At 40.3% G+C, this 26,030-nt stretch overlaps 1 protein-coding gene across 2 annotated transcripts in view; it reads left to right on the top strand.

The window, feature by feature from the left end:
- The window catches only part of PANK1 (pantothenate kinase 1), a gene marked incomplete at both ends in the record, with an annotated part of 69,447 nt that overhangs the window by 29,795 nt on the left and 13,622 nt on the right, over window positions 1-26,030 (top strand). For both annotated transcript variants that reach the window (XM_079706084.1, XM_079706085.1), the window contains 3 exons: window positions 11,513-11,865; window positions 20,460-20,713; window positions 25,725-25,901. In XM_079706084.1, the coding sequence (XP_079562210.1) occupies window positions 11,513-11,865; window positions 20,460-20,713; window positions 25,725-25,901 (784 nt within the window). The remainder of the gene's footprint in view (window positions 1-11,512; window positions 11,866-20,459; window positions 20,714-25,724; window positions 25,902-26,030) is intronic.

The raw sequence follows: 26,030 nt of genomic DNA, 5'->3' as shown, positions 1-26,030 counted from the left end.
ACCCAGAGCAAACATCATTCTCAATGGTGAAAAACTGAAAGCATTTCCTCAAAGATGAGGAAAAAGACAAGGATGCCCACTCTCACCACTATTATTCAACATAGTTTTGGAAGTCCTAGCCACGGCAATCAGAGAAGAAAAAGAAAGAAAAGGAATACAAATTCGAAAAGAAGAAGTAAAACTGTCACTGTTAGCAGATGACATGATACTATACATAGAGAATCCTAAAGATGCCACCAGAAGACTACTAGAGCTAATCAATGAATTTGGTAAGGTTGCAGGATACAAAATTAATGCACAGAAATCTCTTGCATTCCTGTACACTAACAATGAAAGATCAGAAAGAGAAATTAAGGAAACAATCCCATTCACTATTGCAGCTAAAAGAATAAAATACCTAGGAATAAACCTACCTAAGGAGGTAAAAGACCTGTACTCAGAAAACTATAAGACACTGATGAAAGAAATCAAAGATGACACAAACAGGTGGAGAGATATACCATGTTCTTGGATTGGAAGAATCAATATTGTGAAAATGACTGTGCTACCCAAAGCAATCTACAAATTCAATGCAATCTCTATCAAATTACCAGTGACATTTTTTACAGAACTAGAACAAAAAAACTTAAAATTTCTATGGAGACACAAAAGACACCAAATAGCCAAAGCAGTCTTGAGGGAAAATAGCAGAGTTGAATCAGGAATCAGACTCCCTGACTTCAAAGCTACAGTAATCAAGACAATATGGCATTGGCACAAAAACAGAAATATAAATCAATGGAACAGGATAGAAAGCCCAGAGATAAACCCACGCACCTATGGTCAACTAATCTATGATAAAGGAGGCAAGGATATAAAATGGAGAAAAGACAGTCTCTTCATAAGTGGTGCTGGGAAAACTGGACAGCTACATATAAAAGAATGAAATTAGTCCCTAACACCATACACAAAGATAAACTCAAAATGGATTAAAGACCTAAATGTAAGACCAGACACTATAAAACTCTTAGAGGAAAACATAGGAAGAACACTCTTTGACATAAATCACAGCAAGATCTTTTTTGACCCACCTCCTAGAGTAAGGGAAATAAAAACAAAAATAAACAAATGGGACCTAATGAAACTTAAAAGTTTTTGCACAGCAAAGGTAAGTATAAACAAAACGAAAAGACAACCCTTAGAATGGGAGAAAATATTTGCCAACAGATCAACGGACAAAGGATTAATCTCCAGAATATATGAACAGCTCATGAAGCTCAATATTAAAAAAACAAACAACCCAATCAAAAAATGTGCAGAAGACCTAAATAGACATTTCTCCAGAGAAGACATACAGATGGCCAGGAAGCACATGAAAAGCTGCTCAACATCACTAATTATTAGAGAAATGCAAATCAAAACTACAATGAGGTATCACCTCACACCGGTTAGAATGGGCATCATCAGAAATTTACAAACATCAAAGCTGGAGAGGGTGTGAAGAAAAGGGAACCCTCTTGCACTGTTAGGAATGTAAATTGATACGGCCACTATGGAGAACAGTATGGAGGTTCCTTAAAAAACTAAAAATAGAATTACCATATGATCCAGCAATCCCACTACTTGGCGTATACCCAGAGAAAACCATAATTCAAAAAGACACATGCACTCCAATGTTCATTGCAGCACTATTTACAATAGCCAGGTCATGGAAGCAATCTAAATGCCCATTGACAGATGAATGGATAAAGATGTGGCACATATATACAATGGAATATTAGCCATAAAAAGTAACAAAATTGGGTCATTTGTAGAGACATGGATGGACTTAGAGACTATCATACAGAGTGAAGTAAGTCAGAAAGAATAAAATAAATATCGTATGTTAACGCATATATGTGGAACCTAGAAAAATGGTACAGATGAACCAGTTTACAAGGCAGAAATAGAGACACAGATGTAGAAAGCAAACGTATGGACACCAAGGGGGGAAAGTGGGGGGAGAGGGTGGTGGGATGAATTGGGAGATTGGGATTGACATATATACACTAATATGTATAACTAATAAGAACCTGCTGCATAAAAAATAAATTAATTAAATTAAATTTTTAAAAAATGGGAGTTACTCGGAGAGAAGAGCACGTGGATGAAATTTAATTATATATGGAACATTTCTAGACCCATATCCGTGGAGTATGAATGATAACTGGAAACTTCAGAAGCTGTATTTAAGATGTGAAAATCGCCTGTGGCACTCATGTTATAAATTGCCCAGAAATAATTTCATTAGCAAGTGATAAGTTGTTTCCAAGTCCATCCTGGGAATGGGGAGTCAGCTGGGTCATTACCGTGCATTGCCCTCAGCTGGCAGCCTGAATTCCCTGGCAGTTAGGAGCAAAGGCAGATCATTCAAACTCTGATTGTCTCTTTCAAATAGTGGTCCAGCTACTTAGAGCATTCATTGCGATTCAGCTAGAACTGTGGTTTTGAGCTTGACCTGTGAGAATTCCAGGGACCCCTCTTTGAAAACATTTTCTCCAGCCCCACTGCTTTGGGCTCTCCAGGCAGTGGCCTAGGAATTTTTGTTTTGTTTTGTTTTTTAACGTTTTGGCCACACCTCACGGCATGTGGGATCTTATTTCCCCGACCAGGGATCAACCCACACCCACTGCAGTGGAAGTGCAGAGTCTTTTGGACTGCCAGGGAAGTCCCAGGGAGTCTATATTTTTAACAAGTGCCTTTGATGGTTTTTATGATGAGGCAAATTTGAGAAACATTGTGGTTGAATACAGCCAGTTTTAAAAAATAAAGATAATTAAAACATTTGACTTTAAAGTTTAGTTGCATAAAATACTAATGGAAGTTGCTTTCAGGAAATACAACTGTAAACAAATCGTAGAGATCCAGTTCAAATTGCACACACAAAGTAAACTCTGGTCGCGTATTGTCATTTCTAACCTGGGGTTGGGTGTAAAGCAGAATATAAACAGCCTAACTTTCATAGACCTCAGGCACTTTTGCCTTTGCGGGCCCCTTGCTCCATAAAAAAGAAATAAAGGGGCTTCCCTGGTGGCGCAGTGGTTGAGAGTCCGCCTGCCGATGCAGGGGACACGGGTTCGTGCCCCGGTCCGGGAGGATCCCGCATGCCGCGGAGCGGCTAGGCCCGTGAGCCATGGCCGCTGAGCCTGTGCGTCCAGAGCCTGTGCTCCACAACGGGAGAAGCCACAACAGTGAGAGGCCCACGTACTGCAAAAAAAAAAAAAAGAAAGAAAGAAAAATTGTATTTTACGATTCTTTTGATATAAAGATGGATGTGTTGATAAGATGTATTACAACATTTTCTTTGACCTGAAAATTCATATATTTTCTTCTGATTTTAAAAGAAATTGCAATATTTTCATGATGGCTTAAAAATACTATAGGCACCGAGCCTATTGTGCCTAACAGTTAATTTGGGCCTGCATGGCAGAGGTGGTGAAATCCAGAAGTTAGTTCTGGAGGCTGATGTGATAATACTTCTACTTGTCTCGGGATTTCTGAAAGGAATCCTCACTATCCTTTTGCTCTTACTCATGTGAGACTATGATCAGCCCTTTTGTTCCCACCCTTGTCCAGGTGAGAGGGAGAAAGTTGATGGGCATCTGAGGCTGTGTCAGTGGAAGAAGGGTTACTGTCACACGGGGGTATGTAGCCTTTCCCATGGTGATCCATTCCCACAAACATACCTGTGCTTCCTTAACTGTGTTTTGAATTGCCAAGTTTAACATACAGGTTTTGCCTTGACAATAAGGGAGTAATTCAGGTCTCTTCCTACCTGAAGGAGCCCTGCTGATGTCAAGCATCTAACTGGCTAAAGGACTCTGCTCTTGGGTGTCAGCCTTCCCCTGTCATTCTTTTTTTTTTTTTAACTTTTTAAATTGAAGTATAGTTGCTGTACAATATTATATAAGTTGAAGGTGTACAATATAGTGATTCACAATTTTTAAAGGTTATAGTCCATTTATAGTTATTACAAGATCTTGGCTATATTCCATGTGTTGTACAATATATCCTTGTAGCTTATTTTATACCTAATAGTTTGTACCTTTCACTTCCCTACCCCTGTCTTGCCCCTCTCCCCTTCCCTCTCCCCACTGGTAACCACTAGTTTGTCCTCTATATCTGTGAGTCTGTTTCTTTTTTGTTATATTCACTAGTTTTATTTTTTTCGATTCCATATATGATAGCATACAGTATTTGTCTTTCTCTGTTTTACTTATTTCACTAAGCATAATACCCTCCAAGTCCATCCATGTTGTTGCAAATGGCAAAATTGAATTCTTTTTTTATGACTGAGTAGTATGCCATTGTATATATGTGCCACGTCTTCTTTATATTGCCATCTTGGATTTTGGTAACAGGCTCGAGATGGGCAGAATATTGCTTGAGAAAGGAAGGAACTGTTGAGATGAGGAATGCAGGCATACTTTTTTTCATGGGCAAGACCACAGGTCTGCTCTCTGCTCACTGAAGCAAAATTAAAAGTTTTTTTTTTCTTTTGCATCATTACAGAGAAGTTTTTGATTGAGAATTCTAAAATAACTCTGATTATGAAGATTCAACATATTGACTGTAAAAAATTGAAAAACATCATATCAGCAAAGCCAGAAGAAGAAAAAAACCTTAATCCACTATACATAATGCCTGTTAACATTTTGGCCTGAAGTTTCTAGTCTTGTTTTCTGCGAACAATAGCTGTTTAATTTTTATACAAAATTGTGATCGTACGAAATGTACCATTTAATCACCCACACTTTTCACCTAACAATATATGATGAACATTCTCCTTACATCATTAATTGCCATCCTACAAAATGATTTTCATGCTGATGTATTGTTCCTTTGTGTTAGTGGATAATCATTTATTTAACCAGCCTTCTATTTTTGGACATTAAATTTCACATCCTCATTATTAGTAGTAAAACTTTAATGATTTTTGTAAGATACATTTTTAAATGCATGCATAATTATTTCTTTAGGGTAAAGTGGAACTAATGTATCAAAGGGCATAGGAATCTGGAACTTTTTGACGTATATTTCCAAATAGTCCAGAGGAAGGATTGCAACAGTTTATATTCCCATTAGTACTCTGTAAGCGCTTGTGTTCTTGTATCCTTGCCATGTGACTGAAATATAAACTAAAGAAATCTGGTATGCATTAATTTGAAAGAAACCATGATTCAGGTTTCTTTGCATAAGAGTATTTAATGTTTAGCAGATTGCTCTGTGTGCAGTAATTATGGGTTTCTTCACAATGTTATGGAAACCCTTTTATTAAATTTTACATTTACCATTTTCTTCAAGATCCTTAAATAGTTCTTAGGGTCTCAACTGTTAGGTTTTTTGCTGTTAAAAGTATGGTTTTGGAGAACTTTGTGTGTGTGTATTTAGGAGGATAGAATATGAGAACCAGACAGAACTTTAGTTAGTTGGGTTAGTCTGCCTCCATCTTACAGATTAGTAAATGGCTCAAGAAAGAAACTTGCCCACAAACATTCTGTCTCTTGCAAGTGACAGACAACTCAGACTAGCGGAGCGAAATGGGGAATTTGTTGCTCATGAAACTAAAAATAGGTTGTTACCTACTGTGACTGACCTTGGGTAATTCCTTGATCTTTCTAAACCTTGATTTTCTTATCTGTAAACAGGGTGTTGGGCTCCACCAAAGGTCCCTTCTGCCTCTTAAAGTTCAATGTTTCTATGAATATATTAGCAAAGAATTTCATTATACTATCAACCAAATTGAGACATAGTGAAGGGAAGGCTAGCGCTCAGGAAATTTTTAAAGAAATACAGTTTGTATTACACACTTGGGTCTAAGTTAAAGTTGTTGTGGTTGTTTTTAACTTGCAGAGATCCTTAGGCAACTTGAACATAGTCAGTATTCACATAGTGTAAAAATATCTCCAAAGTGCTTGAAAAGTCTCTTTTCTCTGTTGATCACACATCATCTTCAAACATCTTTTCCACCTATTTATTAGTTTGCTTAACAAACCTATTAACAAATAGTAGGGAAAGAAATTCAGTCCTTTTGCTCCCTGTTCACAACTATTATAACAAATTACAACTTGGTGAGCCTAGGGAGAACCGTCCATGACAACAGCAGGTTGCTGAGTCAGACCCGTGCACAGAGGAGCTAATCTTGAGCACTGGGCACCTACTTTACACACAGGAAGACATACCGATGGTAGGGAAACTTGCCGCACTAGGAACACCCTAAAGCTCTGTGGCTGGTTGTTTGAGAGGAGGTAGGTTTTCTCATGTCAGGCTCTCTTAGCTCTTTAAGATTGTTTCCTTGACTGGTAGGAAACCTTTTCTCTCTGTTGGTGTGTGGTTGTTTTGTTTTTGATTTTGGTTTTGGTTTTTTCTCAGTCTTTACTCATGTACGCTATTTGGAATTCACTGTGTAACCCTTGAAATTTACTGCAAGAAGCATAAGTGCCCCTCATTGTGAAGCAATTATACTCCAGTAAAGATGTTATATATATTTAAGTGCCCCTCAGAGACTATTCTAGTGTTCTGGAAAGGTCTTTAAGAAACAGGCTTTGTCTTAAAGCCATTGACTACCAATAAAATTTTTAAATATTTCCACCACACTATGTAGAATACAGATTTATTTCAGGGTTTTAACTACTATCAGATTGCCAATTCAGGTTTGTGTTTCCAGAAATTTTTACACAAATAAATGCAACAGAGCCTACGTACCCTTTTATTAACACTCAGCTACCACATGTTTATCAGCGATAACTGGCAGTCCCTGGATCTGGTTCTGCAGGAGAGGGAAGGTTCCAGGGAAAAAAACAGCCAAAGATTTTGATGGAAAGTGTACTAGTCAGGACAGGCAAGATCATCCTGCGGTAACAACCTCCAAATCTCAATACCTTAAAACAACAAAGGTTTATTTCTTCTTCACACTGTAAGTTCATTGATGGGCAGCTGGGGTTCCAATATGGCTCGTCTTGACTCTGCATCCTGACTGATGGAGCGATCATTATCTTTAATTTTGATGGTTACAGTAACAGAGAAAGAGTTCTGCAAGGTCTGACGTAAGTGCTCTTGCCTGAAAGTGACACTCACCATTTCCATTCCTAACTCACTGTCCAGATTAAGCACATTGCCCAGCTCCATTCAAAAATGGCCAGGAGGGGCTTCCCTGGTAGCACAGTGGTTGAGAGTCTGCCTGCCAATGCAGGGGACACGGGTTCGTGCCCCGGTCCGGGAAGATCCCACATGCCGCAGAGCAGCTGGGCCCGTGAGCCATGGCCACTGAGCCTGCACGTCCGGAGCCTGTGCTCTGCAACGGGAGAGGCCACAGCAGTGAGAGGCCCGCGTACCACCAAAAAAAAAAAAAAAAAAAAGTGGCTAGGAACTGCAGTCTGACCCCATGGGCCAGGAGGAAAGGGAAGCAGCAACACTAGTGACGACCACAATTTGCTCTTCTGATTACCAGATATTTGGCTCGCTGTCCCTCCTGCAGGTGAAATACTCATCCCCTCCCCAAAGGAGAGAACCCTGCAGCCCCACCCAGTCACAGCATCTGGATGATGCACCGTTGGCGCTAAATTAGGGGGTCATTTTGACATCAGCTCTGGATGTGGGTCCTGTTGATCTAGAGACTTCTGAGCTAAAAAAGGCATCTGGGTTTAAAAGGGAGGAGTAAAGGGTGAATGCAGACATTCTGTATCTAGAATGAGCATCACTTCTGGCAAACACAGAACAGGCCCTTAGTGGTTCAGCTGAATTCATCAAAGCATCTGCATACCCTGGATTAAAGAAAACGTGAGTCATGGATTATAGCTGCATTGGGATTTCTTCTTTCCCCTTCTCTTCTATCTCTATCCACAGCTCGTATACAGGAAATGTAGTTTAGGTAGACCTTGATATCAGGAAGATAAATAAAACTGAACATTTAAAATATGACAGTGTCCTATAAAAGCATTAAAATGTGAATAGAAGAGCATTTACTTTTTCTTGAAGGTAAGAAATGAATATAGGTAAGTGAAAGCAATTTCTATTGCCATTCAAACTATAGTTTTCCAATCCTTGCTCCCTTTTACCTTAACCCAAACTGCTGATATGACATTTAACTGAATTTCCAAAACTCTACACTTTTCCCCCCTGTTTTGCTGAGTTGCTAGCAAAAGCTTTGAAATGGCTCAAAACTGCGCAGGAGGTGAAGCAGGAAGAAGAAACTGGAATTGTAAATAACTTATAAAATGCTTAGCTGTCCCCTGACGCATTTTAAAAAGTGAGACCTCTTTTCAGTTTCCTGTACTTAACAATATCCAACCAAATAAAGACCAGGTAGGGGCTTTTCTGGGTTACACACAACTTATTCTGTCCATTCTGTGCTAAGGTGTCTCCTATTTTCCGTTATCACTGAATTCTTATTTTTTTACTTCTTTATATACTGCAAGTTCTAAGTATAGAATTTTCTCATCCTCTCCCCTGACTTCTAACCTCTACCTATAAAACCTGCTTGTCCTGCCACCCTCTGACAATATTAACAACCTGAAGGGGTGGCCTCTCTGTACCTTCCTGTGGGCTCATAAGATCATAAACACTTGAGGGTCTTCTTTCCACCTGCCTGCCTGCTCTCCTTCATCCCTCCCTTCCTCCTTTCTTTCCTCCCTTCCTCCCCTACTTTTTATTCAATCCAGATGGGGCTAATAAATTATTTACACTTCTAAGTATCTCTTGCTTTTCTCATTAACAGAAGGTTGGGGGTGTACCCCTCCAGGCAGTTAGTATAGATCTCATTCATTCTTTTTAATGTCTGCCTAATATTCCATGGTTTGGAAGTCATACTTTATTGAAGTTTCTCTGTTAAAGGGTATGCACGTTGTTTCCAATCTGTTTTGATCTTGCTTTTTTGCTTTTCTTAAATTTGGCCACTGTAAGGGGTGCAGTGAACTTCCTTATACCCATCCTCGAATACTGGTCCTTTTTCTAATATGGTCCAAGAGAGGGATTAACTGCATTTAAAATGTATGTGTACTTTTAATTTTAATAGATGTTGCTAGATGTTTAATAGATGTTGTTGTCTTTCAAAAATTGTTATCCTAGCAATGTTCCAGAATACCCTTCCCCCATCCTATCCAGTAGTACGTCTTTCCTACTTTGATGTGAATGGATTACACCTGCAACCCCGATTGCATAGCCTGCGCACCTGTTGACGTACTATAGTGTATTTCAGTGAGGTTTAAAACTAGGACTCTGGATGGCCTGTGTGATTAGGGGTAGTTGCGATTTTTTGTGTGTGTTTCTTAAAAAATCCATGGAAAGTTTATGGGAGGGAGGGAACTGGAGGCCATTCTTATGCAGTCCACTCCTTTCACAGGTAAGGAAATTGAGATCCAGGGAGGTGGAAGGAGTTAATGTGAGCTAGTTACTGGCTGCTGCTTCTGGGAAGCAATTGGTCTGAATTCCAAATCAGGGATTTACCTACTACCTACACTGTGGGCCATGCTGACAGTAATTTTTAGAGAATGGACCAAGGAATGTCATCTGTGAGATAGAGATAAACTGTTTCCAGTTTTCTATTCTCTCCTGCTAGGATAAGCAAGTTCCCACCCTACACTGGGCTGTGTGGGGTTTGCTTTGCAAACTTCTGCAAAGATAATAGGACATTTGTTACATTGGTCTTATCAGTGGAATTTGCTGCTCTTAATCTTTTTGGGAGTTTGAGGTTTTATTTTTCTAAACCATTAGAGTTACTGCTTACTAAGTGTGGAGCAGCTGGCTTGGATCACAGCTAAAATGACAACAGGGAAACACAGGAGAGAAGATTCTGTTCAGGAATGGCTTCCTCCTATGTACTCCTTCCTCCTCCCTCCCCAGTGTACCCATGAAGAGAGCTTAATATTGGGGCTGCCTAGAAAAAAGAAGCCTTCTAAGTCCCAGGTATGTTCCTGGCTATGTAATCTCTAGGTGTAACATGCACAGTTTGACCAGGGCTCAAATGGATGTTCTCTAGGGCTGAGTAAAATAAGCTTTTTGAAAGAAGCCACTTTTACTTCTTGAGTCTTTAAACTCAGTTTTAATAGAAGTTTCAGCTTTAGCCCATGGAGTCTGCTGAGGAAGATGAAAAGGGAGACTCCAAATTTTGGATTCCCACTTGCTTTTGCCCTGTGTTCATTACAGAACATATGACAGCCCAGCGTTAACTTTCCAGGTTGCCTCTAAATAAAGTCAGCCTGTTCAGGGGGCTCAGCCCGTTCTCTTAATAACAATAAAGATAATTACGATGGAAATTCATTTTGTCACAGATAAGCCTCTCCAGCAGGTTAAAATATAAATATATATTTATATATAAAAATATAACACAGGGCTTCCCTGGTGGCGCAGTGGTTGAGAGTCCGCCTGCCAATGCAGGGGACACAGGTTCGTGCCCCAGTCCGGGAAGATCCCACATTCCGCGGAGCGGCTGGGCCCATGAGCCATGGCCACTGAGCCTGCGCGTCCGGAGCCTGTGCTCCACAACAGGAGAGGCCACAACAGTGAGAGGCCCGCGTACCGCAAAAAAAAAACAAAAAACCACAAAACATGCCTTTGTGTTGCAGACCTGGTCAGGAGCTATGCTTATTTGTGGGCTTGACTCTCGGTGTCATGGTTCTTGTGGCTTAGCAGTTTGCAAGCCTGCAAGTTGGAACCTCTGGGGAACATAAAAAAAAAAAATGCTCATGCCTAGATCCTCCCTCAGAATTAAATCAGAATCTGTGGCAGAGGACACATGGCTGAGGTGAGGACTTCTGGGCGGGCCATTTGAGATGGAGAGAGTATCTCTCCTTAATAAAGAAAGAAATGAGCTGTAGCTCGAGCTGTTCTTTTGAGAATTCTGTCTCCATAGGGATCATCATGTGTGCCCCTCAGCTCTCACAGCCCACTCTCTCTCCTTTCTCCTTCCTATTTGTTCTGTAGATTAAAGCAGTGGAGTCATGTCATATAAAGTCAGCTCATGAAGGCAAAAATTGAATGCTGTAAAAATGATCATTAAAGAATGAGCTAGGAAGACACCGTGAGGCGTAGAGGTCAACATACCATCTCTTGGTACACTTAGCATAGCCAGCGTTTCCTCTGGCATCAGAACAGATCACTGTTTTCTTTGGCTGAGATTCTGATAAAATAGCATTTGGGAGCCAGAGTGTATGCAAAATATGTATCTTTAAGTATTGGAGTTAACTCTATTTGGTGAGATTCTGGAGCCCTGAGAACCACGTGGGAATTGAGACTGGCTTAGGGAATCTTATTCTCATCTCATATTCAATTCCGAGGCCGATTCTGAATGAAATGTAGGCAGAATCATGGACACCATTTAAAGTGTGAATTTCTCCTCACCTGTCTCTTCTTTTAGGCACCTATAGTCGAATTCAGGTAAACTGCATGGTAAATGCAGCTATAGATGCAACACCACTGCATTTCATTATTGACTATTCAAAGACGGCCCCGTTTCTTTGTCCAGAATTCAAGGGCACTCTGTCTTTCTGTCCGCTAGCATTCCCGTGGTTCGGCATGGATATCGGTGGGACGCTGGTTAAATTGGTCTACTTTGAACCGAAGGATATTACAGCTGAAGAGGAGCAGGAGGAAGTGGAGAACCTGAAGAGCATCAGGAAGTACTTGACTTCGAACACGGCTTACGGCAAAACCGGGATCCGAGACGTTCACCTGGAACTGAAAAACTTGACCATGTGTGGGCGGAAGGGGAACCTGCATTTCATCCGCTTTCCCAGCTGTGCGATGCACAGGTTCATCCAGATGGGCAGCGAGAAGAACTTCTCCAGCCTGCACACCACTCTCTGTGCCACGGGAGGCGGGGCCTTTAAGTTCGAAGAGGACTTCAGAACGGTAGGTCCGCTTTACCCCCCTGCAAAGAACAAAACCACCTCTTAGAGAAAGAAAGAAAACCTCTCCCATGCCCGTGATCATGGCATCTCTTATGGAAGAACCTGACCACTAGGCTTGGGACTTTGGACAAGCTTACTTCACCCCTCTGTGCCTCAGTTTCCTCATCTATAGGAGAATAAAAATAGTTTCTGCCTCACAGGGTTGTTACATGAAGGATTGAATGAGATAATATGTACCTGGCAATTAGTGCTCAATAAATATTGGCTATCCTCCTCATCAGTTTTGTTACAATTACTTCTGCACAATATGCCAGAGACAAGGTGATGGAAATCCCCTTCTGAAGTATTTTAGTTTTCTACAGACTCTTATGTTTCATGAAAAACATAATCATTGTGCCAATTTCATAGATATATAGATTGAGGCCTGCAGGAAAGGCTTTCTACACATCTTACTAAAAATGATTACTTCTTTCTACCCATTTGCTCTGTATCATTTTTTTTTTATGAATGTCCTTCAGAAGTTTTGCTCACAAACAAACATGAAATCTTTGACATTATTTAGAGGTGAATTCCATTATTGATGAATATGATTTAGGGAGTATGGCTCTACATAATAAGAATAATACTATATCCTGACTGCAGTGTTGCTTATTTAGATTTGACAAAGTTGGCTAAGTGGAAGATATGGATGAGTGACATGGAGTTCTAACTTTCTCTTTATTAAGCAATCCCTAACACCTATGTGTTCCAATTTCCCCATTTCTACAGTCAAGATAATCTCTATACTGTCTAGCTTCATCTCACAGGGAATAAAATGAGAAGAAAGAGAAACAATAGATAGAGAAAATGAAGAAAATTAAATTAACAGTAGTGATTGAACATAGGAGAAGGAAGGGTTGGAAGATTTGTGGATTAGTCTTGCCAGAAAGTTTATCATTAATGAATAAATTAATAAATCAATGCATTATTCATGGTACTTAATAAAGCTATAATTGCAAATTTTATTTGCATCATCAAAAGTAACATCATTTATCTCATTGATAAGTAGTTTCTACAAGAGCTGGCAATAGAGCCCTAGAGCATTAGATTAAGTCAGATTGATTATATTCAGGTTTTGGCTTTTCCTCCTGTGTCCCCTTTCCCTTGCCAGCAGAATCTGACACTGCCACTTACTTAAATGATCCATGGTATCTTTTTCCCACTAAAGGGACCCAATGATTGAAGAGTTTTGAAACTGAGAAAGTTGAGATCCAGGGGCATGAAAATTAAGTTCAAATTCATAAATGAAAAAGCACTGATCCTGAATTCTAGTACTGTTTCTGCATTTAACTAGCTGGGTGACTGGGCAAGACATGTCCCTCCTGTGGGCCTCAGTTTCATCATTTTCAGAAAGTGGCAGTAAGGTGTTTAGGCAGATAAGGAAACTAAAGCTAAAGAGAGATGAAGAGGCGCTAAATACCGTCCCCTAGGTAAGAGCTGGGTCTCGGCTCAATTCTGATTCAGGAAATGCTGACCCACCCCTAGTGCTGTGAGCTCCCCAGGTCCCTCAAGGATGTCCTCTGTGTCCATCTTCACTAGGGAGCCTGAAGTGTACCAAGGTGACCTGGGACATTTAAGCAAGCTCCCTCAAAGTCTCCGTCCCTCCTCTTGGGTAATGCCCTGGATTCCAGAAAGTTACTCAATCTGTGTTGGCCACGAGCAATTGTGTTTCTCAAGTTTCTGAACTGAGAAAGGTCATATCTTATTACAGCCAAGGTAAAGAAGCCTCTGCTCCTTCAGGGGGTTTCTGGAGCCTAATGAACAGACTGGTGCAGGGAGCAAGTTTGGAGTATTTGCCTAACAGCCTGGCCCTCTATAAAAGAAAGTATTATATGGCCTGCCTTCTGTTTCCATGCTCAGTCTTGGCCAAAGTGAAGACAATTGAAGACAGATCTCTTCCTGTAGCCCGTCTGTCAGTAAGTGATATGCCCTAATCCTTCCAAAGTTTGTGAGGATGAATAGGTTTTATCATTCTCTTTCCTAAGCATTCATTCTCATTCAACAAGTATTTATCATACTCTATCAATGCAACAAGTACTGTTATGAACAAAACAAAGCCCCTGCCTTCCTGGAGCTTATATTCTAGTGCAGGGAGATGGTCAATAATCAAATAAGTGATATAGAGTATATCAAATGGCAATAAGTGGGGAAAAGAAATAGGTAAGGGGGATAGGAAGTGCTGGGCGGGTCTTTGTGTGATGAGGTAACATTGGAGTAGGAATCTGAAGAAGAAACAGAGCAAACCAGGCTGGTGTGGGGAAGAGTTAGGGTTAGTAAGTGCTAAGGCCCTTAGGTATAATGTATCCAAGCTCTTCCCTTTTCCAGAATGGGAAATTGAAGGTGCACACTAAGTTGTAAAGGTTCAATATATACTACTCTACTATGTAGTAAACAATCTGACAAATAATAAAGCAGTGTATATACATACCTGTAAAGTCCTGTCATTGTTATATAAAATCACTCTTTTGAGCATAATACAAGTTTGCAGACATGTATTTTGAAAACCTGAGTGACTAGGGCTATCTAAATGATGTTCAGCCGACCCTGAATAGTTAGCAATTATTATGTCTGATGACTGTGTCCTTTTCATATATAGTAAATGTACTTAAATCCGTAGATAATGTTAACTAGTCTTCATCAATTTAGAATGTACAAGAAAGAGTTACAAAGCCACGAGACAAGCATTAAACTAGACCCCTGTGTAGAATACTTTCAATTGAACATAGCTGCACTTCTTTCTTCTTTTTCTTTCTTTTTTTCCTTCCTCCTTCTTCCTTTCCCCTTTTCCTTCCTTCCTTCCTTCCTCCCTCCCTCCCTCCCTCTCTCCTTCCTTCCTTCAACATTTTAGGATCACTGTCACAAACAAACTTCTGGCTGGCAAAAGTTTGCCTTCAAAATTAATGATTCAACAAAATGGAACACAAAAGAAAAACTTAAACAACATAGGCTACAAGAGATTGGTAGGCCAATGAAGAATCCTACCATTTGAGAAAGTGATTCTCAGAGGGGAGGCTCCCATGTGGTTGTATACCAGGGCACTTAATCCTGTAGATTTCATTTAACTTTGTGTTTCTCCCCACTGTCTATGTTCTGCGAGTGTTGTTTTAAAGAACCTACCAGAATATTTTATGTACCAAATCTAATATTTTCATCCACAAGTACACTTCCCAACTTCAACAGGGGTCCTCTTTAGAATGCAAAGTATTCTAATGATAAAAAATTTTTAGAAAAAAGTCATCCTTTTTGTCCACTTAGCTCTTCATTACAAGAGATACTTTTCCTTATAAGTTTTGTTCAGTCCAAGACTAACATTTATTAGAAGTTAGAAGTGACTCTTTTCATTTTTTAGAAGAAAACAAATACCTACCTTCTAAACAAGCAAGATATAACAACAATCTTACTGGGTTTACATGAGATTTAGGGAACAGTAAAAGATTCTCTTATTGCTTCACTACATTTTTTTCAAGGTGTGAGGACTTAAGAATTGGCCTTCATTAAGCCAGAAATCTCCAAGGACACAACCGAAAAAGTTAATAATGGTGGAAAAATCATCAGGAGGGGATAATAAGGTAATTGTGGATGTGTGAAATTCTAAATCTAAGTAGACCATTCATTATTAGCTGGGTTCCTATTATTAATCCAGGAACTGATTTGTGATATTTCAGGAGCATAAGCTTTGTAGATACTGTCATCCTCCACTTCATTCTGGCTCGACCCTTTTGGCCATTCATGTACCCCTTTTATCATTGGGTGCCAGGAAGAAGAAGCCATCTTTGAGGTTTTGTTATTTTTCTCACTCACAGAACATATTTGAAATTCATCTGTCTCTCAGGTCTCAGTTAGCTGTCCTGTGTGAGGAGAAAAGAGCCCCGAATGTAATTTATAATTCAGAGTCAACCATTTTATGTGCAAATTGTTCTTGGTTTAATAAGATAACCTTTTCTGCCACTTCCATTATGATTTATGGAGCCAGGGTCAGCGAAAGCACCTTGGGAAGTGTGGGGTATCATACAGATGTGTATTTTATTCATTTTGTGCAAAACGGTTTGGTGACTCATTTCTCAAGCACAGGAGAGTGATGGAACTGGTTTGGGGTAGGTCCATAGAGAGTAGGTATGGACCCCCCTGGGATGATTTTTACCAGATTTGTTTACTCAGCTATTTATTTAGTTACTTTTTAAGTTTATCTTATTGAAGTCTAGTTGATTTACAATGTTGCATTAATTTCTGCTATACAGCAGAGTGATTCCATTATACATATATATACCTTCTTTTTCATATTCTTTTCCATTATGGTTTATCACAGGGTATTGAATATAGTTCCCTGTGCTATACAGTAGGACCTTGTTGTTTAGCCATCTTATACATAATAGTATTTATTTTTGACAGACTGAAGCACATAAGGAGAACCTCTTACAGTTGTATCCTGAACATGTGTTTAGAATCCATATTTTTTCTAATTTCATCATACAGGGAATCACTGGATTCCTTTGAGAAATTAGAGTTTTCGGTTTGGAAATGATGTTTCCAAATGTATTTCAACTTGAGATAAGAAGACCTGAATTATCTTACTTCTTATATAAAATTCATATGTAACTCATGTTTCCAAAGCATGTTCACACAGCCATCTCACTGGATTCTTGAAAACAGCCCTGCAGGTTAGCCAAGGCGGCTGCTATTGGGGAGAGTATGTGATTTTATTGAAGGCCTGTTGTCACTGTACTGGAGTGGGGTCATGCATTAATCCCAGCTCTTCAGCTCCAAAGTCTGTGTGGTCCTAGGACTGGCAGCATCAGCATCACCTGGGATATTGTTAGACATGCAATCAGAAGCTCTGGGAGTGGGACCCAGCGATCTGTGATTTAACAAACCCTCCAGGTGATTCTGATGGCACCTAAAATTTGAGAACCCCACTGCACCCATGCTTGCTTGGGTGACTTTGGGACTAGGCAAAGTAAAGTTAGTTTATCATAGTAGTAGTTTGAAAACAAAATTATTTTTTTTACTTTATTTCTTCCCCTACTTCCGTTATTTACAGAGTGTGAGCCTTAGGGCAAGTTTGGTTTGTTGGTGTTAAGTCTGGGGAATAGTTTAAGCTTAATGACATAGGAATTGGCAGAACTCATACTTCCCAAAAGTGCTAAGGAGAGTCACAAGCAGTGGGGTGCTGAAGTCAGCTCCTACTGGCTCACGAGAGTCCACTGTGTGCATGAGAGCGTATTGTATCTTCCCAGCGCTGTGTTTAGTGACATCGTGTTGGTAGCTTGAAGTTGGCTATGGTGGGAGTGATTATACCATGAAAATTGGTAAATGCTATAAACCAGGGCATTTGCTCCCAGAGAGCTTATTGTTAAACATTGACCAGCACGCCTTGGTGACAAGGTTATGTTCACATTAGCTGAAGCTTCATCTGCATGTTTGCTGGATCTGATGTTTTTTTAAAAACTTAAAACTAGCTGCCAGCATTTAAAAATTGGAAGTTTTCACATAAAAATCTGGGTTTCCAGCTCTTGAGCTCTATTTCTTGAGAAATAGAATCATTTGGCAACATTAAGCCCCCATTACCACATGGCAACAGCGGGCTGCAGTGAATTTTAAATATGTGTGGATTGTCTTGTGTGCCACAATCCCCATCATTCTGTTACTTTAACATTTAGTCAAGGGACTTCACTGCTTTACTGGCTCCTGCAGCATTTGCTTTTGTTACCCTGGTATAAAGAAAACTAAACCCAAAGAAAGATCCCATAGCTGGGATCTGAACATACTGTCCAAGTAATGATTTGATTCATCGCTTACACTTGTGAGCCTGTCCCTATTTCTGGATGGAAAAGACCTTTGAGGGAGGTCTCCATAGGTCTCAATGAAAGTGACTAATATTTCTGTTTCCTCAGGCTTCAGAAATATCCATCTCTCAGTAAAATGTTATAGAAGAGATGTTTGTTTGCTGCTAGCACTTTATTTGAAAGTGATTTTGAGGGGAAAGGTGAGATCTTTCCCTTCAGAGCAAAGCTACGTGCTTTGTTTACTTGCCCTGACAGGTTTTTCTTTTTCCCGAACATAGTTTCAGGATGTCCCCTGAACAGACGGTGTCACTGTTCGTGTTTGTGATGTTGGTTCTGGGCACTGCTGTCAATATTGTTGATGGACCTCCGATTAATTTTTAAGCAAGTGAACCTATGGCCCCAAGACTGGGTGATGAAATCGCTACTTTTCAGTTTGTGGTGATCCAGGAGGGGACAGTTTTCCCTGTTCCATTTAAGAAATGTTTATTAAGCCATTATTATGGACAGGCCTTTGAGCGTGGTGCTCAGGGGCACCCACTGAACCAAAAACAAGCCAGAATGTGACCCACGCTGTGAGTGCGTTGGAAGACATTGATAGGGACAGGGAATCCCGGAGGATGAGAAGATAACGTTTACGTGGCTGTGTCACTATAGTGTTTAGGTCTCCAGATAGCCTTATACCTCTAGTGTTACCCCCTGAACACGTGAATCATGACATGCATCTCACCCAAAAGTTCCACTTGGTGAAAAATGAAATGTTCAAAATCACTTATGAGATAGATGTACTTTATCACCAAGTGTCACTTAGAATGATTGTTTCTGTGTATCAAGAAAACATCTAGTGCTTGTTTCGGCAGCACATATACTAAAAATTGGAACGATACAGAGAAGATTAGCATGGCCCCTGCGCAAGGATGACGCGCAAATTTGTGAAGCGTTCCATATTTTTAAAGATGTAAAAAAAAAGAAAACGTCTACCACCTTGCTGGTAACCTATTCTAACTAATTCTGCTCTGCAGGTATAGCTTCAGTGGATTTTGTTGAATGGGACATTCAGGTGAGTGTCAAAAAGTCAGAAGTTTTCTTCTAGCTATTATCTTTTATAATGAAGATGATGCTTTTGGGGCAAAATATCTAAGTATAGTAGTTGTGTAGGTGGTTTCCAGATCCCAGAAGCAGGACTCATTATGAATGAAGACAAGAGAAGAACAGCGAGTTATTAGGAGGCATTTGCTAGTTGTATCACTTAGGGAAAATTATTTAAGCTCTATGAGCCTTAACCATAGAGTTAGGATAACAATACCTCCCCATAGGGTTTTTATGAGAAGTAAATGATCTAGTACAGGTGCTTGGCATATAGTAAATAATAAATACCAGTTATTATTTTCTTAAAGAGATTCTTTTTAATTTAAATTAGAACTTAAAAATGATCTTCCATCATTGGTTCAGTTTCATGTTGGTGAATGTTAGATTTTTTTTTTTTTTTGACCAACAGTAATCACTCTTGAGGATCGTGAATAAACTTTTGAGGAGGCAAAGCACTCATGCTCCGCTAAGGCTAGCCCTCAGCCAGCTGATTCCCCTTTACTTTTTTCCCCCGTACCTAGGAGAATAGGAGTTTTTGTTTCATAGGAGCATTGAGAGGACACTCTGGGACCACCTCAGCTATTAATAAAAGAGTCAATATTTTTTGAGTCCTTTGCACTTGCCAAGCCCTGTGTTAGCATTTTACATATATTATTATCATGTAACCTTCACAATACTGCACTGTGGGTATTATTCCCATTTTACAGAGGAGGAAACTGAGGCTTGAGAAGTTAAGTAACTTGCCCCATATCCCTCAATTAGGTAAGTGTTGGAGTTATAGCTTTCAAAGCCAGGTCTGTCGAACTCCAAAGCCCAGGCTTGGGAAAAGGGGAGTTGGGCTGTGTGGGCTCAGAGGAGATTGTCCCCAGCTCCCAGGCTCACATGCCTCCCTCAGGACCCTGTATCCTGCCAAGAAGTGTAGGAGCCTTTCTGCTTTCAGAACATTCTCACTCGCCTCACCCTGAAGTATGCTGGGTTAGCTTCCCGTGACTGCTCTAACAAATTACCACAAACCTAGCAGCTTAAAACAACAGAAATTTACTCAGTCATAGTTCTGGAGGCCAGAGGGCTGAAATCAAGGTGTTGGCAGGACCACACTTCCTTCAGAGACTCCTGGGCAGAATCCATTCTTTGCCTCTCACAGCGTCTGGTGGCCATCGGCCTTCCTTGGCCTGTGGTGCAGTTCTCCAGGCTCTGCCTCCCGTCTTTACACGACCTTCTCCTCTGTGTCTGTCAGATCTTTCCTGTGTCTCGTAAGGAAACTGTCAGTGGACTTAGGGCCCACCCAGATAACCCAGGATGCCCTCTGCATCTCAAGATTCTTCACTGAATCACACCTGCAAAGACCCTTTTTCCAAATAAGGCAGCATTCACAGGTTCTGAAAATTAGGACATGGACGTAACTTTCAGGGGCAACCCTTCTGCCCACCCCACGTGCTAGTGGCTGCCTTGCCAGCTATCAGGTAGGGTCCTGTCTCTCGGCAGGCACCATGAGTAGACACAACGTCCGGTAAAGGCTGCCTTTCCAGTGGAATGACTGGTTCTCAACAAGATTTCACAGTGTGGTACTTGAGGGTTGTTTCCATGCTTTTCCTGTTCATGACACATGTTAAGTTCAGCTGAAAGCTTCCGGGGGCTTCCCCTGAGGTGGTAGAGGTCTCTCTCACAAGGGCTCCTTCTCTTTCAGATTGCTGACCTTCAGCTCCACAAACTGGACGAACTGGACTGTCTGATTCAGGGCCTGCTTTACGTTGACTCTGTTGGCTTCAACGGCAAGCCGGAATGTTACTATTTTGAAAATCCCACAAATCCCGAATTGTGTCAAAAAAGGCCGTACTGTCTGGATAACCCGTACCCTATGTTGCTGGTGAACATGGGCTCAGGTGTCAGCATCCTAGCAGTGTACTCCAAGGACAACTATAAAAGAGTTACAGGGACCAGGTAAACGTGGTTTCCACTAGAAGAACCTTTTTGTGCTTAAACCCAGGCCTCTTCCTTGAAGACCACTTTCTGAAAAGGTTATTTATATTTAATACATTTTTAAAAGAAAGATCTTACCCTCCTCAGCCAACCAAAAAGGATCTATTGGATATGTTACACAGGGTGATTTATAGAAAATTTAATAAAACACAGCCTTGGTTGGAAACTGGTCAGGTTGTGGGAAAAAGTGTTGCACATACCAGAAATTTTCCCAAAGGCAGACATATTAAGTGCCAGGTGAATGGCAGGGACCACAAGCACAGTAGAATCCAGGTGGAAGGATGCTTGGGATGGTCAAAGAGGGCTTCTTTCTGGAAGTACCTTGGTGCCTAGCACAGGAAGAATTGCTTGAAATAGTCGTTCCAATCAGTGAGCCAGATGGGGTTTACAGATTTTTTACCTTCAGGTAAATGCTTCAGCTGCAAACTGGAATAGCCAGCACACCTCACAGGGAATTTGGGAGTGCAGTGGACAGGAAAACAGCCCTGCAGCTAGAGCAGAGCAGAGTACCATGTTTCTTAATGTACACACTCCCCAAGGGCACATGGGCTCAGCTTCCTGTTAATGGGAATTCAACACGGGAAAAAGATCCAGGGTCAGAAGTCTGAGAAATTGTAGTATAAACAAAATTAAACAGGTTTTCCTTACTTATAAGAAGATTTGGTATGAAGTGTTTCTTCAGCTTATTGGACCACAGAACCCAGTTTTGGAGGAACAACTTAAGGAACTAGTGTTGTGTGGTGTGTGCTTTGAAACATGGTATTGAAACCCTTGTTTTTGATAGATGAAGATATCCTGGAACTTCTCTGGGCCTCAGTTTCCTTGTTTGTGCCATGAAGTGAGTGAGTTGTTTCTTAGTTTCTACAAGCTTTTCCAGTACTGAAATTCTGCGGTTCTACCCACCCGTTAGGAGGAGAGCGCTGCTTTTCTCCTGTATTGACATGACTTGTGATGGGCAGACATCAGGGGTTCACCACTGGGGAAGGGAGGATTGAGGCCCCCAGGAGGCGTTTGGCTATGTCTGGGGACACTTTTTGGTTGTCACAACTGGAGGTGCAGTGATAATGGCACCTAGTGACCAGAGGTTAAGGATGCTGCTAAATATCCTAGAGTGCGTTGGTCAGTCCTCCACAGCAAAAAAGTATCACGCCTCAAATGTTAACAGTTAGTGGTGTTAAGAAACCCTGAACCACACATTCTGACTGATCCTGCTCATGTCCAGAATATAGGCTTTGGTGTGTACGTTAATTGCCGCTAGTCAATACATTTTCTCACTGAGAATACAGCACTAACCTTACTTGCTCACATGAGAATCACAACCGGCCCCATGGCCTCATTAGGACTGTCAGAGCTATCTGAGACAAATGAAGAATTCGGCTGAGCTGGTTTCACCCTTAAGAGGGTGATCTCCTGAGAAAGGTATAATTTTTAAGAAACTACAAACTGCTTCCCCAAAGGAGCCATTGAATTGGTAGAGCTAGTCTCAAGGTAACAACAAGCTAAGCATTTTCCAGAATTAGAGATATTTATAATTTTGTTCATTAACACTTAACAAATTCAAGAATTATATCACAGGTACACTCTCTCAAACTTGGGGGTTCCAAGGATCTGGGTTGTCTTTGAATGATGAGCCAAATTGTGACGTTTGGCATCTGTCACATGTGCAATAATGCCTATCCATTCCAGTTATCGGTAAATGCCAGTTAATGATCACTGATTTGCAATCATCAACAAATCCTGTGTGGATGCCCAAGCTTCCTTACAAGCTCTCTTTAACCAGTAGTTTTGGAAAGGTGCTACAGGAGACGGAAGGTTACTAGAGAGCCCTTTCTGGGGCTGCCACAGGTGGGGGAGGGGAATGAAATATCAAGTCTCTGGGCCCCAGATCTTCCTTGTCCAACCAGAGTTGTTCTGCCAAAGGTTTTTTTTTGATCCAAGTTAGAAAACCACTGATCTAAACTGCAGGCATACCTCGGAGATACTGCAGGTTCCATTCCAGACCTCCGTAGTAAGCGAGTATCACAATACGGCGAATCACACAAATTTTTTGGTTTCCCAGTGCATATAAATGTTGTGTTTACACTGTACTGTAGTCTATTAAGTGTGCAATAGAATTATGTTTTTAAAATGTATATGCCTTTATTAAAAAATATGTTATTGCTAAAAAATGCTGACCATCATCTAAGCCTTCAGTGGGTAATAATCCTTATGCGATAGTAGCACCAAAGATCACAGATCACCATGACAATATAATAATAATTTTAAAATTTGAAATATTGGGAGAATTACCCAGAATGTGACACGCAGACACAAAGTGAGCAAATGTTGTTGGAAAAATGGCACCGATAGACTTGCGGATGCAGGAATGCTGCAAACCTTCAATTTGTAAAAAAATGCAATATCTGCAAAGTGTAATAAAGGGCAGCACAGGAAAATGAGGTGTGCCTGTATTTTGGTCAGCAGTGAACATGAGTGTGTGGAATACACTTTGGGAATCACTGATTTAAGCAAATGGCTTCTGTTTTAATTTTGTTACTCCTACTGTGATAGCTGTAACTCTAGGTTTCTTGTTATTCTCATATACCCTATTTTCCCATTAAGCATTTTTATTTTTAGGAAGCCACATCGTTACAGGATATCAGTTTTCTTTTAAGCATATGATTTTAAATGGTTTGTTTCGGTGTTGTGTGTAACTTTACTGCATCCTAGATTAGTAGCAACATTTCTGTTGACCAACTCCAATTTTATTATAGAAGTCAACTGAAAAAACAGAACTTAACAGCTAACATTGTTAGAATGTGTGATCTATTAAAAGAGGAATGAAAAGAATTTTAAAACTTCAGTGAAATGAACAGTGCAGCTTATTTCATTCTTTTGGAATCAATTTTAAGGGCATGAACATTCAGTAATTGGATTCTTCTACTTCTTCCTAAAATTCCTCACTACAAGTTTGTTGGGTTTTTTTAAAAAATGATGTTTTGGTCTCTGATTTGCTGAGGATCTTGCTGTGTGTCTGCTGAAAGAAACATGTATCTGATTATGAGCGAATCACTAGACTAGAGAGTGGTTAGCAGGTTAAGGATGTCAATAAAGTGTTCTTCTGCAACCGTGCATTCTTTCCTCCTATCTGCAGTGCTCCAGCTGTGCCAATTCATGCTCCCTTTCTCCATTCAGCTCCGATTCTTTGTCTGGAGTCACCTGTCACTTTCCAGTCATATAAAGCCCGTGTCCTTTTTCACTCATACCAACACATCAGATGATGAGTTGCCTTCTTTCTAAGTCAGCCAGTGTCTTCAGGTGCCTGTGTTTGGAGTTGGTTGTTGAACACCTTGATGAATACAAATACCTGATATTCAAAGAAAGGTTATTAGTGTGGATGAAAGGTAGAAACTAGAAATGTGAGCCAAGCCTTTTAAAAGAATATAAAGAGAGAAAACACGGTAAATTCAGATGACACGCAAACCAAACAGTGTTCCCATTAAACCACACTAGCTTTCTAGGGTAGACTGAAACTAATGACATTGCATGAGGTGCCATGTTAAATGTAAATGAAGACAAACTTTCTTAGAAGGAATCCAGACTTTCTACTGTGACTGGGGTGTCAAGGCAATAATGCCCATGGAGCTCTTTTTGTCCTTGTGGTACTGCACCTACAGTTTGGATATTGTGACTTGTGCCTAGCTACCTAATTTTCCATGAGAACCCATCATTTCAATCAAGTATGTATTTTTGTAAGAATCACTATTTAAGAAATATCACAGTTACTCCTTAGATGTGATTTAAAGAACCCTGTGTCTATAATCTGGTGCCTTCTTGGTAACAGTTATTGACAGTCAGTATAATTTACCCTAAATTTTCTTTTTTCAAACTTAAGTTTTGAAAATAACCTCGATCTCAACTTGAATTTTCTCTTAAAAGCCAGTAGCCAAACACATGTGGAATTCCCAGGGCTAGCAGCTCTTGAGGCTTCAGAACAAATTGATGTGCATTTGCTCTTCTGTCTAGTAGGTAAAGAGTAAGGCCCATTCATGGCCATATCAGTGCTCTTTCCTGCCAGGAGCTCACTGGTGACAGCTTTACTCTGAATCTGCTTTACTTCCCCTCATGTAACTTTGATATTAATATACAATTGATTTCACTCTCAACTATCATAATTGGTTTCTAATTTTGTCTCAAAAGACTATTTTAGAAGTATTTCCCCCCAAACAACTGAAAGCTTTTAAAATATGGTTTGAGCACTGAAACCATTATAAGATCTTTGTTACTATTTTTTGACTATTGGGTGGTAAGTAAAGTACTAATAACCTTTTCTAGAGTTTACTAGAAAAAAATCCAATATGAGATCCATCGGTGGTTTCCTTTTTGAAATTTTTGAGGAGCTTAAATGAAATTATTTCTGCTAGAGAAGCAAGGTCAGATGAAAGATACAGCTTGGGGGCCAGCTATTCCGGGCAGCGTCCCAGTTCAGTTTTGTCACCACAGAGTTTGTCTGTATAGATATGAACTGTGCTTCAGGTACACACACTTTCTTTTTCTAAGTATTTGTTTAGCTACATATGTTTGTATTTTTTCTTTTTAATAGAGGTCATTTCTCTGGTTATTTGCTGCTTTCAGACCACCCAAATAAGGAAGATAGATCATGATTTGGCCCCATTTTATAGGTGGGAAGATTGCATGAAGCACTTAGGTCAGTGGCTAGTTCAAGGTCTCACAACGGAAATCAGTGAGAGTCTTTTTCTGGTTTTGTTCTTAAACTTCAGGGCGAGTTTTCCTTGATGTTTCTTTTAGTCTCTGCCCTCTTTTTTTATCCAGTCTACCCTAAAGCTCTTTTCCACCCAGCACTTTGATTCAAGTGCCCCTTTGTTTTTCTTCTGTTCTTATTAACCCATATTAGTGATATTGATGTAGTTGGGGACTTGGATGGGCATCTCTTAAAGTAAAACTTAAAAAATAAACCTTATTGTTCCTTCAGTCTTGGAGGTGGAACATTCCTAGGCCTATGTTGCTTGCTGACTGGTTGTGAGACCTTTGAAGAAGCTCTGGAAATGGCAGCTAAAGGCGACAGCACCAATGTTGATAAGCTGGTGAAGGACATTTACGGAGGAGACTATGAACGATTTGGCCTTCAAGGATCTGCGGTAGCATCAAGGTAGAGACTAAGTAGCTAGGAGCAGTAGTGATTAAACACGAGGCAACCTCTCCACCCTGGCTGTTCATTTAGTTGTTGTTTTTTTTAAATGTCAACCCACCAGCCTGGTGCAAGGATCTATGGTATTGG

This window comes from Hyperoodon ampullatus (genome assembly GCF_949752795.1).
Source record: "Hyperoodon ampullatus genome assembly, chromosome: 1".
In the NCBI taxonomy this organism is placed as follows: Eukaryota; Metazoa; Chordata; class Mammalia; order Artiodactyla; family Ziphiidae; genus Hyperoodon; species Hyperoodon ampullatus.
This window is presented reverse-complemented; position numbering and strand designations above follow the sequence as displayed.